At 57.4% G+C, this 13,884-nt stretch overlaps 1 protein-coding gene across 2 annotated transcripts; it reads left to right on the top strand.

Annotated features, from left to right (window-relative positions):
• Positions 1-219: 219 nt before the first annotated feature.
• On the top strand, positions 220-13,849 carry NEURL4 (neuralized E3 ubiquitin protein ligase 4). 2 transcript variants are annotated; one of them, XM_025363714.1, is made up of 29 exons: positions 220-599; positions 1,754-2,198; positions 2,408-2,473; positions 2,629-2,927; positions 3,090-3,201; positions 3,295-3,383; positions 3,924-3,996; positions 4,162-4,426; positions 4,658-4,839; positions 5,158-5,243; positions 5,368-5,530; positions 5,629-5,827; positions 5,919-5,995; positions 6,080-6,158; positions 6,515-6,684; positions 6,772-6,903; positions 7,636-7,781; positions 7,859-8,086; positions 8,187-8,285; positions 8,374-8,535; positions 8,724-8,888; positions 10,084-10,242; positions 10,618-10,797; positions 10,929-11,016; positions 11,113-11,220; positions 11,357-11,501; positions 11,716-11,828; positions 11,919-12,084; positions 13,154-13,849. In XM_025363714.1, exons 1-29 carry the CDS (start codon positions 318-320, stop codon positions 13,356-13,358), a joined length of 4,683 nt encoding a protein of 1,560 aa, XP_025219499.1. In that variant the 5' UTR covers positions 220-317; the 3' UTR covers positions 13,359-13,849. The 2 variants fall into 2 exon arrangements, with proteins under 2 accessions (XP_025219499.1, XP_025219498.1); XM_025363713.1 differs by having other exon boundaries at positions 6,515-6,690.
• Positions 13,850-13,884: the final 35 nt, after the last annotated feature.

The raw sequence follows: 13,884 nt of genomic DNA, 5'->3' as shown, positions 1-13,884 counted from the left end.
CTCCTGTACCCCACCGTCGTAAAGATGCCTGCGGTGGGCGTGTCTTCCTCCCACTGTCGCAAAAGCTCCCTGCCCAAGTCTTCGTACCCCTCGGAGCCAGTCCATCACCTCGCTATGCCGTAAAGCGAGGCTCCCGACCCCGTCGTCCTTCTCACCGTGGTGGTCCCCAGCTCCTAGCACGGGCTGCTTCATTGCCCGGCAGTGCCGTAAAGCATACCTGGCCTCAGCCCCTGGTCGTATCCCTCAGAGTGTCTGCCCGCCGCGGTTGCCACGGTGCCGCCAAGCGCGGCTGTCGCGCTGCCCCGGTGTCAGCGGAGATGGCGGCGGGGTCGGGTGGGAGTGGGGGCTCTGGGGGAGGCCCCGGACCGGGGCCGGGCGGGGGTGGGGGACCTAGCGGGAGCGGCTCAGGACCGGGGTCCAACGGGGGTCTGGGCAGCGGCGGGGAGCTGCACCCGCGCACTGGGCGCTTGGTGAGCCTGTCGGCCTGTGGGCGTACAGCGCGGCGGCAGCAGCCGGGCCAGGAGTTTAACCACGGGCTGGTGTTGAGCCGAGAACCCTTGCGCGATGGACGCATCTTCACCGTCCGCATCGACCGCAAGGTGCAGCGCTGGTACCGCGGAACCGAGATGTGGAGGGTGGTGGGAGGGGACTAGAGGGAGACGGGGTAGGACAGCCAGGATAGCCCACATCGCCGGGCACCGAGAGGGAACAGAAAGAACATAGAGCACCAGGGGGCGGACAGGAAGACAGCGTGAAGCAGAAACATTCAGTTTGAAGAAGACATTAAGAGCTTGAGTGTTTTCAAGATCCAGAACCAGGGAAGGGACACGAGGGCTAACCCACTAAAATGGCTGGGAACAGACCTCCTGGTACAATTTCTTGGGCATGGAGGATGGAGAGATGTCAGAGATGTGATGACAAGTGAAGAAAGATACCAAGGAACGAACAAACCTAATCCCAGCTCTTTGGGAGTCCGAGGCAGGCGGATCACTAGAGTCAGGGGTTCGAGACCAGTCTGGCGAACGTGGTGAAACCCCGTCTTTACTAAAAATACAAAAATTAGCCAGGCTTGGTGGCGCGCGCCTGTAATCCCAGCTACTCAGGAGTCTGAGGCAGGAGAATGGCTTGAACCCGAGAGGCAGAGGTTGCAGTGAGCCGAGATCATGCCACTGCACTCCAGCCTGGGCAACAGAGTGAGTGAGACAGTCTAAAAAAAAAAAAAGAACAAACCACTGAATGACACACTCACAGGCTGTGCCAGAAAGATAGGTGAGGAGAAGTAATCCAGGGTGAGGGAGGTGTGTGTGATTCAGTGAAGAGGTCAGGCTCACAGAAAAAGAACTTGGGAGGAGGTTAAATCTGGGTAGAGCCTGATCCTTGGAGAGAATTAGGCCAGGGGAAGGGAATGAATGATACACAAGAGCAAGAAGTGTGGGTATAGGAAGTAGGTGAATTTGGATGGTTGGAGAGCCATAGAGACTAGGGAAGTTAGAGGAGGCAGGAGACTGGAACCAAGGAATTCGTGCTTGGCTTGGAAAGGAGTGGTGTAGTAAACACTGAGTAGAGAGCAGAGTTGCTAAAGGAAAGCCCAAATAATTTCCGAGACAGAGTCCAGAAAATCACTGTCTGTATCTGTGGATTAGTGTTCCAAGAGACAAAAAGCCAGCTAGCTGTCTGAGAGGTGGGAAGATATGGTGGCCTGTGGAATGGAGGGTGGCCCATTCTAAGTCTCTGTCCAATACCCCTATCCCAGGTCAACTCCTGGAGTGGCTCCATTGAGATTGGGGTGACAGCGCTGGACCCCAGTGTGCTGGACTTTCCAAGCAGTGCCACGGGGCTGAAGGGGGGCTCGTGGGTAGTATCGGGCTGCTCTGTGCTGAGAGATGGACGCTCTGTGTTGGAGGAGTATGGTCAGGACCTGGACCAGCTTGGCGAAGGGGACCGCGTGGGTGTGGAGCGCACAGTTGCTGGGGAGCTTCGGCTCTGGGTGAATGGGCGGGATTGCGGTGTGGCCGCCACAGGCCTGCCCCCTCGTGTCTGGGCCGTTGTGGACCTTTATGGCAAGTGCACCCAGATCACCGTGCTACCCCCTGAGCCAGGTTTCAGCCCCCCTACTCCCATCCCCACACCTCCCCTTGAGCCCCTGGCCCCCACTGAAGACTCTGCCTTGGCTGAACAGGGTACCTCTGCTGATGAAGGTGAGAACACGGCTAGGGCAGTGGTGGTGGGGTGGGGACAGAATGGGGGAAATACAGTGACAAGACAGGCTGGGTGTGGGCAGGGCCACCCTGATCCCCAAGTCTGTTGAATGGGAAAGCAGGAGCTAGAGGATGGGGGGGTCTCCTGGCTATGGGCCCTGAAGCAGGGACTGAACCCTTATTCCCCTCCCATCCCACCTGGTCCCCAGCCTTCATGGTGTCCCCAGCGCAGGCCCGGCCGGAGACGTTTCCTAACAGCCTTGAGTCGCATAATGGTGAGGGCTTTGGGAAGGCCCTGGGAAGGGGAGTGGGAAGTGAGGTGGACAAGGGAGGGCCCTCAGGAGAAGGGGCAGGGAGAGAGGCACCTGGTCTGGGGGTATAGAGCCTCATCTCAACTTCCCAGCTTTCTTTTTCCATCCTGCTGCTGTAGACTTTGCCAGCATGGAGCTGTCTGAGGTGGTGAGCAACACCATCCTGTCTGCCTACAATGGAGGGCTTCTGAATGTGAACCTGAGCTCCCCGCCAGCAGGGGAAGGCCTGGGGTCTAGCGGTGCTGCCACCTCGCCCATTCTCACTTCCAACGATGCCCTGCTCTTTCATGAAAAGTGCGGAACCCTCATCAAACTCAGCAACAATAATAAGACGGCTGAGCGCCGGCGGCCCCTGGACGAATTCAACAATGGGGTTGTCATGACCAACCGCCCACTTCGGGACAATGAGATGTTTGAGGTGTGCAAAGTCCTGTGGTCTGGTTGGCGCCTTACCCCTGGGAGCTAAAGATGGAGCTCGACCATTGGCGCTAGGAGGGTGGGCCCTGGGGAAGAACCAAGGGCTGAAGGTCTCTTTCTGCATTTACATTCCCTGCTTCTCCCTTCTGTCCCTCAATGCCAGATCCGTATCGATAAGCTTGTTGATAAGTGGTCAGGCTCCATTGAGATTGGGGTCACCACCCACAACCCCAACAGTTTGGAGTACCCAGCCACCATGACCAACCTCCAGTCAGGTACCAGCCCTGGGCAGGGGCGGGGGTGCAGGCCTGGTGTTGCTGAGGGGAAGGAAGCCCCGTACTTGAACCTGCGTGTCCACCATCACCCAGGCACCATCATGATGAGCGGCTGTGGGATCCTGACCAATGGCAAGGGCACCCGCCGGGAGTACTGCGAATTCAGTCTGGATGAGCTGCAGGTGAGGGTGGCACACAGATCCTTGGACCACTTTCCAGCAGAGCCACAGGTACTCTGTGACCCTGCCAGGGCACCAAGCAGGGTCTCCTGTATGACCTAGAGCCAGTCCCTGTGTCTTCTACCTAAAGGTTCCTTCTGAGAAGGCAGAGTTGCCCAAGAGTTCAGCACTCAGATTTTGGAGTCAGATGGTTGAATTCCTCTTACTGTTTTCCCATTTGTAGTGGCGAACCGAGGCAAGAAGCTTATCCTCTTTCATTGCTCCCCCAGCCCCTGCAATCTCTAAAATGAGCCTACAAGTAGTACTCATTCCATAGGCTGAGACTTGTAGAAGCTGATGTCTGTGAGGTGGTTTAACTCAGTGCCTGACTCACGTGGAGCATTGAGGAAATGTAGAAACTGTCATGTCTGGAAAACAAGGACCCAGGACCTGTCCTCCAGGATGGTCTGAGACTGGCGAATGCCTTCTGGAGTTGTTCCTGTGTGGAGTGGGGTGCTCGGCAGGCCTCGGGACTCCTCTGAACTATTCGTCTTCTTTGAGTAGGAGGGTGACCACATTGGCCTCACAAGGAAGTCCAACTCTGCCCTGCACTTCTTCATTAATGGTATCGATCAGGGTAAGGGTCGCTCAGAGAGGGCCTCTGGGCTGGGGCTTTCGGTGAGGCTGGGACTGGGGGCTGTACTTCATCCTCCTGCTTCTCTTTGGTGCTTGGTCTCCGTGTTTGACTTTCTCCCCTCATTCTCCCTGCCCACTCCCACACCCCCGAACCTTCCTGCAACAGGAGTGGCAACCCCCTTGACGCCCCCAGTGGTGTATGGCGTGGTGGACTTGTACGGGATGGCTGTGAAGGTGACCATCGTCCACAATAACAACCACAGTGACCGTCTCCGCCGCAACAACGCCATCCTGCGGGCACTGTCCCCCGAGGGCGCTCTCCGCCGTGCTGCCCCTGCCGCTCAGGCAGAACCTGAGCGCCTGCTCTTCCACCCCAACTGTGGGCAGAAGGCAGCCATCACCCACGAGGGACGCACTGCCCTGAGGCCCCAGTATGGCCCATGGGGTGGGGAGAAGCCTGAAGAAGGGGTTCTAATGGGAGGGGGGCAGGGCACGGAAGTAGAAGGCAGAGGGAGCCTGGCGGGGGCAGCCTGGCGGCGGGGGAGGTTGAGGTTGAGTTCTTTGGCTTGGGGCCGCGAATGTTGGCAGGCATTGCTGGGCTAAGCCTTGGCACGTTGAGGGCGTGTGTTGGGGATCTGACTCTCCACTTTCTGTTCCCTCAGTGCCACCGATGACTTCAATCACGGCGTGGTGCTGAGCAGCAGAGCCCTGCGGGACGGAGAGGTGTTCCAGGTGCGCATCGACAAGATGGTGGACAAATGGGCTGGCTCCATTGAAATTGGTGTCACCACCCACAACCCTGCCTACCTCCAGTTGCCCTCCACCATGACCAACTTGCGCTCTGGTGAGCTCCCAGGAAGGGCAGGGCCAGGACAGGGTTTTGGGGGGAAGCTGTCCCCAAAGCCCTGGCACTTGTTCTCCAGCTTCTTTTTCACGTGTCACTCTTGTGACCACTCATTCAGTGGCTAGAGAGTGCCCCGTGGGCAGGGCTGTGGCTGTCTTGGAAGCTGCAGAGTTTTCTTGTCCTGCTCAGGGAAGAAAGCTAGTCGTCAAAGAAAAGGCAAGATGGGCTGTGGGCTCAGGAGTTCTGTGGGGGCTGCTATGGAAAGGAGAGGAGCCCTTCCTTTCCCTTCATGTCCTCTACTGCTCCTTGTCCTCCCAGGGACCTGGATGATGACTGGGAATGGGGTGATGCACAATGGGACGACCATCCTGGATGAATACGGGCACAACCTGGACCGCCTCAAGGTGGGAAAGTGGGTGCGCTGCCTGGCGGCCGCAGCAGGCATCACAAACACCACAGGGCTGATGCAGGACCAGCCCCGGCAGGAACTCTGCCTGACTCCTCACTCCAGCACCCCCTTCTTCCAAGGCAGGGGACACGGTGGGCGTGGTACGGCGGGAGGACGGGACTCTCCACTTCTTTGTCAATGGGATGACTCAGGGCCCTGCTGCCTGGAACGTGCCCCCGGGCGTCTATGCTGTCGTCGATCTCTATGGCCAGGCGGCCCAGGCCACCATTGTGGACGACGTGGGTGAGGGCCGGGCTAGGCTGGGGCCGGGGGTTAGGGTGGCCTTGGGAGGTCTGAGAGACACTTAGAGATCTAATGGGTGATGATGTCCACTTTTACAGAGGTGTCTCCAGTTCCTGAATCACTTCCTGAGGGGAATAACCAGGTGTCTCCAAGCTCTCCATCCTCAGGGGCAGGGGGCTCTGACCTGCGCTTCCACCAGCTGCACGGCAGTAACGCAGTCATCACCAATGGGGGCCGCACTGCCCTCCGCCACAACTGTCGCAGCGAGTTTAATGACGCCATCGTCATCTCCAACCGGTCAGTCTCTCAACTTTCATGTCCCCACCTTCCTCCTGCCCAGCCTCAGCCACCCAAGTGGAGCCTCTCTGATCACCAGTCTCCCTGGCAGGGCCCTGCGGGATGGAGAGCTGTTTGAAATTGTCATTCAGAAGATGGTGGACCGCTGGTCAGGCTCCATTGAGGCTGGTGAGGGGCGTCTGTGTGTGTTGGGGGCCGTTGGATGTCTGTGCCTTGGGGGATTGGCCTTGACTTACCTCTGCCTCCTCCCAGGAGTGACTGCTATTCGGCCTGAAGACCTGGAATTCCCCAACACCATGACAGACATTGACTATGACACATGGATGCTGAGGTTGGGCTTCCTGCTTTGGGGGCCAGCTTGGGGCTGGGTGGAGCTGGCTGGGATCAGGGGAGCAAGGTTTTGGCCTATGGTGGCTGTGGGCAGTGACCTAGGGGATCTGCCTGTCCCCTCTCTTGGATTCTGGGAAGCCCTGCTCAGGCCCACAGGGGCTCAGGCCTCCTTCATCTTAGGTAGTTCTTGCTTTTCCCTGAGGGGATCCCAGAGACAAAGGAGATAGGACTGGGCCTTACACCCAGATCAAGACCCCAGCCCAAGGCATTGGAAGGTTCTGACAGGCAGGGAGTGGGCGGGGGCCAATGTGAAGTTGAAGCTGGCAGGCTGACTCACCCCTTCTGCCATCCCCCCAGTGGTACAGCCATCATGCAAGACGGTAACACGATGCGCAACAATTACGGGTGTGACCTGGATGCGCTGGGCACAGGTGCACGCATTGGCATGATGCGAACTGCCAAGGGCGATCTGCACTACTTCATCAATGGCCAGGACCAAGGCGCTGCCTGCTCGGGCCTGCCTCCGGGTAAAGGTGACTATGTGGCTTTCAGCCTGCCACCCTCAGCCCAGACCACCTGGCTGTCAGGCTTCTGACTTTCCCTCTCCTCCCCAGAGGTGTATGCAGTAGTTGACCTCTATGGCCAGTGTGTCCAAGTGTCCATCACCAATGCCACCGGCCCCATGGACAACAGCCTGGCGACCAGCAACACCGCCACCGAGAAGTCCTTCCCACTGCACTCCCCAGGTGTGGCAGCCGGGCGGGGGCTGGATGGGTTCTGCTTGCCTGCTGTGCACCTGAGGAGTAGGGCTTCCAGGTTACAGCAGCTGTGCAAAGACGGTTGGCTGGGGTAGCTGCCGCCTCAAGGGAAGGGACAGCCCACGGTGGCAAGCAGCCAGTAAGGGGGAGGTTACACCTGGTACTTAGAGCCTGGACACTTCCCTGCCACCAAGGGGCCAGGACACCATAAACTGAGCATGCCAGGTTTGGAAATGAGTCTTGCTGTGGTGAAAAGAGGTATCAGGGCTGGGCGCGGTAGCTCATGCCTATAATCCCAGCACTTTGGGAGATCAAGGCGGGTGGATCGCTCCAGCACAAGAGTTTGAAACCAGCCTGGGAAACACGGCGAAACCCCGTCTGTACCAAAAATACAAAATTTAGGCAGTTGTGGCGGCGTGCACCTGTGGTCCCAGCTACTTGGGAGGCTGAGGTGGGAGGATCGCTGGATCCCAGGAAGTCGAGGCTGCAGTGAGCCGTGATTGTGCTACTGCACTCCAGCCTGAGTGACAGAGCGAGACCATGCCTCAAAAAAAAAAAAAAAAATACAATAAAGAGGTGTCAGGAGGCCCTGAGGAGTAATGGCAGATGGCAGATGGGGCGTTGGTGTCCCCATCTTGTTTCATCTGAAAGCTTTGCTCTGTTCCATCTGAAGCTTGCTGCCCCAGTCCTACCCCTTCCTCTGGTGCCATCTTTTCACAGTGGCTGGCGTGGCTCACCGATTCCACAGTACTTGCGGCAAGAATATCACTCTAGAGGAGGATGGCACGAGGGCGGTGCGTGCCGCTGGCTATGCTCATGGCCTTGTCTTCAGTACCAAGGAGCTGAGGGCTGAGGAAGTCTTTGAGGTAGGCCGTAGCGATGTGACAGAGGGGCTGCCAGGCCCATCGCGACAGGGCCAGCTCATCTTGTCTCTGTCTCATAGGTGAAAGTGGAAGAGCTAGATGAGAAGTGGGCAGGTTCCCTGCGGCTGGGACTGACCACACTAGCCCCGGGGGAGATGGGACCCGGAGCAGGTGGCAGTGGCCCAGGGCTGCCTCCTTCCCTGCCAGAGCTCCGGACGAAGACCACTTGGATGGTATCCAGCTGTGAAGTGAGGCGTGATGGGCAGCTCCAGAGGATGAACTATGGCCGGAACCTAGAGAGGCTGGGGGTGAAGTGGCTGGCTCCAGGGACAGGGGAGGGGTTGGGAGTGGCGGTGGCAGGGAGGGGTGGGCTGAGCATCATCTGTCCTTGTCCTGCCTTGGTCCTAGGTGGGGAGCCGTGTGGGTGTTCGTCGGGGGGCAGATGACACGATGCACATCCTGGTGGATGGAGAGGATATGGGGCCTGCAGCCACTGGCATTGCCAAGGTGGACCTGAATGCTTCCTTGGGTTTTGGGAGGATGGTTGAGGTCTTCCGCTGATCTCTGATTTTTCTGGGTCTTGTGTGCCTCCCAGAACGTGTGGGCTGTGTTGGATCTCTACGGGCCAGTCCGCAGCGTGTCGATTGTCAGTTCCACAAGGCTGGAGGAGTCAGAAGGCACCCAGCCTCCTTCCCCCAGTTCAGACACCGGCAGTGAGGGCGAGGAGGATGACGAGGGCGAGGAGCATGGCCTGGGAGTAAGTGGCTGCAGCATGGCCTGCTGTGCACGTGGATGGGCAGTTGCTGGGCCGTTGGATGCCAGGCCTTTTTTGGGTTCTCTGATCGTTGGGTGGAGGCTCACACTCAGGGTCTGTGCAAATTCCAGTGGGGTGGGTCGGTCCTGGCATTGGCAACCCATGCAGCTTAGTCTCTTCCTCCACACCAGGGCCAGAATGAAGTGGGTATTATACCCACCACCCTCGAGTTCCTGGAGAACCACGGGAAGAATATCCTCTTGTCTAATGGGAACCGTACAGCCACACGGGTGGCCAGCTACAATCAGGGCATCGTTGTCATCAACCAGCCTCTGGTGCCCCAGCTGCTGGTCCAGGTGGGCTCTCCCTCCCTGTCCCCAGCTCCTCTCGCTCCACAGTGACCCATGGCCAACCCTCCTGAAGAAAGGCCTTTTTGGGTGGAGAAAAAGAAAGCAAGCCACTTGGATGAGCTTTCTGGGCTTTTATTCATAGCCTGTAATGGGGTTTGTCAGTCAGTTACCACGAAGTCCCTACCTGGCGATCGGTAAGGGAAGCAGTAGGGACAGGCTGGAGGAGTCCAAGGGAAATGCCCGATCCTATATGTGGGAGCAGAGAGGGCTTTCCAGAAGAAGGTGCCTTTTTGCTACAAACTGAAAGATATATCAAAGTTAGCCAGATGAGCCCAGGTACAGTGGCTTATACCTGTAATCCCAGAACTTTTGGAGGCCAAAGCAGGCAGATCACTTGAGTTCACGAGTTTGCGACCAGCCTGGGCAATATAGCGAAACTCTGTCTCTGCAAAAAAATACAAAAATTCGCCAGGCATGGTGGCACGAGCCTATAATCCCAGCTACTCAGGAGGCTGAGGTGGGAAGATCACTTGAACCTGGGAGGCAGAGGTTACAGTGAGCCGAGATCACGCCACCGCACTCTAGCCTGGGAGACAGAGCAAGATCTTGTCTCTAAAAAAAAAGAAAAAAAAAAAAGCTAGCTAGATGAAGGAAGTCCTACGAATAAGAATCCTGACAGATCGTTACAGAGGCAACAGCAAGGTCACAGCTCAAACAGGGTTTTGTTTTGTTTTGTTTTTGAGATGGAGTTGTGCTCTTGTTGCCCAGGCTAGAATGCAGTGGCACGACCTCGTCTCACTGCAACCTCCACCTTCCGGGTTCAAGCGATTCTCCTGCCTCAGCCTCCTGAGTAGCTGGGATTACAGGCATGTGCCACGACGCCTGGCTAATTTTGTATTTTTAGTAGAGACAGGGTTTCGCCATGTTGCTCAGGCTGGTCTCAAACTCCTGACCTCAGGTGATCCACCCGCCTCAGCCTCCCAAAGTGCTGGGATTACAGGTGTGGGCCACCATGCCGGCTGATGGTTCTTTTTTTAATTTTAATAAACAACTAAATTTGCATTTTCTGGTCCTTCCATGCATAAGAAAAGGCAGCATCCCAGGCCACATTCTGGGAGGTGCAGTATTCCCTCCCTGGCGGGGGGTCGAGCCTGGTTCTTCCCAGGAGGCTGTGATTATGGAGTAGTTCCTTCTTCCCCAGGTGCGGATAGATTTCCTAAACCGACAGTGGACATCTTCCCTTGTCCTGGGAGTCATCACCTGCGCGCCTGAGAGGCTCAACTTCCCTGCTTCTGCCTGTGCCCTCAAACGGGCAGCCTGGCTGCTGCGGGGCCGTGGGGTCTTCCACAACGGTCTCAAGGTGAGTAGGAGCCATAGAGAAGGGGCGGGACCAGGCTTGTGTGTAGGGAAGGGCTGGCCAGAAGGGAGAAGTGGGCCCCTAGCCTTGGAGGTAGGACCACAGGTGTAAAAGGGGGACAGTAATGGGCAGGCAAGGGTGAGTGGCATTGCCTGGTCAGTTTTAGGCCTGCTGCTTCCTGCGGTGTCCCTGCCGTTGAGAATGTGCCAGTTTTGGGGAAGAGGAGGGGCTCTAGGTAACTGCAGCGGGAGGAGAGTCTTGGCAGCAGGCAAGCATGGAGGTGAAGCCAAGGCGCTGGCAGCAGGAAGCAGAGCAAAGGGCAGGACGGCTGCTGTGGTGGAGTGTGACCTCTGGAAGACAGCCGGTCTCTCCTCCCAGATCTGTGAGAAGTTTGGGCCGAATCTGGACACATGCCCTGAAGGCACCATCCTGGGACTGCGGCTGGACAGCTCTGGGGGGCTGCATCTCCATGTTAATGGGGTGGACCAGGGGGTAGCTGTGCCAGATGTGCCCCAGCCCTGCCACGCGCTTGTGGACCTCTATGGGCAGTGTGAGCAGGTTAGTGGCAGTGGGGGCAGGGAGGAGAGTGCCTAAGAGTCTGGGCCGTCCAGGACGGGGAAGTCTCTGTTCCAGGATCATCAGGCCCTGGGGTCTGACCAAGCTCTGTCTGACTACCCTCTCCCCTACAGGTGACAATCGTGAACCCTGAGCCAGGGGCTGCCAGTGGGAAAAGTGCTGGAACCCAAGGGGACATGGAGAAAGCAGACATGGTGGACGGTGTGCCAGCCCAAAGGGACCCCGCTCCTGCCCCTACTCCCCTGCCCCTACCCTTCTAGCCTGACTCCTGTGACCTGTGCCCCTCTGCTCCCTCAGGCATCAAAGAGAGTGTGTGCTGGGGCCCACCACCCGCCGCTAGTCCTCTAAAGAGCTGCGAGTACCATGCCCTTTGCTCTCGCTTCCGAGAACTCCTGCTGCTTCCTGGTGAGTCCCGGTCCCCAGAACTGACTTCATCCCCAGGGCCAGGCCCAGAGCCGTGGAGAGCAGCTGAAGGGTGCCAGTGTGGCTGAGATCAAGGGTGGGAGCCACAGCACCAAGCCTGCTACTTACTGTCCCGCAGAAGATTATTTCATGCCTCCGCCAAAGCGAAGCCTGTGCTACTGTGAGTCTTGCCGGAAGCTGCGAGGAGACGAGGCCCACAGGCGCAGAGGGGAGCCTCCCCGGGAATACGCACTGCCCTTTGGCTGGTGCAGGTTCAACCTCAGGTACATACGGGCAGGGTCATGCCTTTCCCCTACTGTTTTCCCCCTGGAGAAATGGAGATCCCAAGAAGGTGCATGGAAGAAGTGATAGAACTTCCTGTCTAAGGAAAAGCCAGGAAGTGCCAGGAACTTCCTGCCTAAGGAAGAGCCTCGTGAAGCTCCTCCACTGGGGAGCCAGTGTCCTTCGTTCTATCTGCCCCGCTTGTCCACCTCATAGAGTGAATCCCCACCTGGAGGCTGGGACACTAACCAAGAAGTGGCACATGGCCTATCATGGGAGCAATGTTGCAGCTGTACGGAGAGTGCTGGACCGAGGGGAGCTGGGAGCAGGTACTGGGGAGCAGGCCCATGCAAGGTGGGCTGAGCCTGGGGGGCTGTGGAGGAATAAAAAGGGCTATCTTGACCCAGTTCTCCTCCCAGGTACTGCTTCCATCCTGAGCTGCCGTCCTTTGAAGGGAGAGCCTGGGGTAGGGTTCGAGGAGCCTGGCGAGAACTGTGCACCTCCTCGGGAGGAGCAGCCCCCTCCTGTGCTGCTTTCCCCCTCCCTTCAATATGCTGGGGCCGAGACCCTGGCCTCCAAAGTGCAGTGAGTACTGGGAGGGGTGGGGAGAGATCTCCAGGGGCTCGGATGAAGAGGGCCTGAGCGCAGCCACTGGGGTCTTCATGATTTGCCCTCCCCTTTTCTCACCTCCTCTTGCTAGCTGCCAGTCTCCAACTCAGCCCTTTTTTCATTCATTGAACAAATACCACTTATATACTCTTCTAGTGGGCAAGAAAAGGAACCTTACTCTTGTGGAACCTCTGCCTTTTCTCTCTATAATGTTCATACATAATAAGTATTTATTATTTATTTATTTATTTTTGAGACGGAGTCCTGCTCTGTCATCCAGGCTGGAGTGCAGTGGCATGATCTCAGCTCATTGCAACCTCCACCTCCCGGGTTCAAGCGATTCTCCTGCCTCAGCCTCCTGAGTAGCTGGGACTACAGGCGTGTGCCACCAAGCCCGGCTAATTTTTCTAGTAGAGATAGGGTTTTGCCATGTTGGCCAGGATGGTCTCGATCTCCTGACCTCGTGAGCCACCCGCCTCGGCCTCCCAAAGCGCTAGGATTACAGGCGTGAGCCACCGTGCCCGGCCAGTATTTAGTATTTTTAAAGGTAATAAGTAAGGACTATGGAAACAAAGAAAGAGTGGGGCGAAGGAGACAGCAGTGTGGCTGGTGTGGGCATCGTAAGAAAGAGTGGGGCGAAGGAGACAGCAGTGTGGTTGGTGTGGGCATCGTAAGAAAGAAGGGGGCGAAGGAGACAGCAGTGTGGCTGGTGTGGGCATCGTAGGAAAGGGGGTGAAGGAGGCAGCAGTGTGGCTGGTGTGGGCATCGTAGGAAAGGGGGTGAAGGAGACAGCAGTGTGGCTGGTGTGGGCATCGTAAGAAGGTGGGAGAGATTCGAGCAAAGGCTTGAAGAAGGAAGTGAAGGGTGTAGCTGAGCAGGCTTTGGGAGGAAGAACATTTCAGGTAGAAAGAACAGCTAGAGTGAAGTTCCTATAAGGCGGGAGTATTTCCTAGGTACAGCAAGGCTTGTGTGGTTGGAACAGACTTTGCAAGGGGGAGGTGATGGGGAGAGAAGCTTCACTCCCTTATTTTTTCCTGTTTGACAGATTCCGGGACCCCAAATCCCAGCGGACGCACCAGGCTCAGGTGGCGTTCCAGGTGTGTGTGCGCCCTGGCTCCTACACCCCGGGACCCCCTTCCGCTGCCCTTGGAGAACCTCCTGACCCTCACTTCAGTCCAGCCGAACTTGAGTGGGTCACTAAGGAGAAGGGGGCCACACTCCTCTATGCCCTGCTGGTACGGGTGGAATGAGGGGTCAGACACAAATACTACAAGCACAGTCGGGCCTCGGGCCCATGGACTCTGGCGACTGCCTCCACCTCATTCCCGTGACTCGTGGCATGCGCAGGTGCTGGAGCTTGGCAGCCGCGCAGGAGCATGTAGGCAGGCTCTCAGATGTAGGTGGCAAGTGGCACAGCTCCATGTCTGGAGGCCCAGCACTCCGTCTGATGGGAGGAGCCATGGGAGCCCAGCTCCAGGCCCTGGTACCCCTCTTCATGCACTGATTTGGGGAACATGACTCCCTTTTACTCCCCTTCCCCACATCACTTAATTTATTTCCGTTTTTGTTTCTGGTTACTGTGAATCCCAGAGGAGTCTCTCCCTGTGCCCACATGAAGCTGCTTTTTCCGGGGCCACCGGGCGGGAGTGGGGAAGGGTGGGCGCACGGAAGATGGGGGCCTCTGTACAGTTGTTACTGACTCTGATTTCTAAGGAGCCAATAAACACCGTCTCAGAGCCTCCGCCTCGGCCTCTCTCTCGCGCGCCCCTCTCCGGA

This window comes from Theropithecus gelada, chromosome 16 (genome assembly GCF_003255815.1).
Source record: "Theropithecus gelada isolate Dixy chromosome 16, Tgel_1.0, whole genome shotgun sequence".
NCBI lineage: Eukaryota > Metazoa > Chordata > Mammalia > Primates > Cercopithecidae > Theropithecus > Theropithecus gelada.
Note: the sequence above shows the minus strand (reverse complement) of the source record. Positions and strands in the feature narration are given on the sequence as shown.

What these genes read in the sequence shown, in the direction of transcription:
- NEURL4 (XM_025363713.1), top strand. Translation starts at nt 318, where the DNA reads ATGGCGGCGGGGTCGGGTGGGAGTGGGGGCTCTGGGGGAGGCCCCGGA. An exon ending in GGGCCTGCCTCCGGGTAAAG is followed by an intron (nt 6,691 to 6,771) that starts GTGACTATGTGG and finishes TCTCCTCCCCAG; the next exon opens with AGGTGTATGCAGTAGTTGAC. An exon ending in AGAACTCCTGCTGCTTCCTG is followed by an intron (nt 11,221 to 11,356) that starts GTGAGTCCCGGT and finishes ACTGTCCCGCAG; the next exon opens with AAGATTATTTCATGCCTCCG.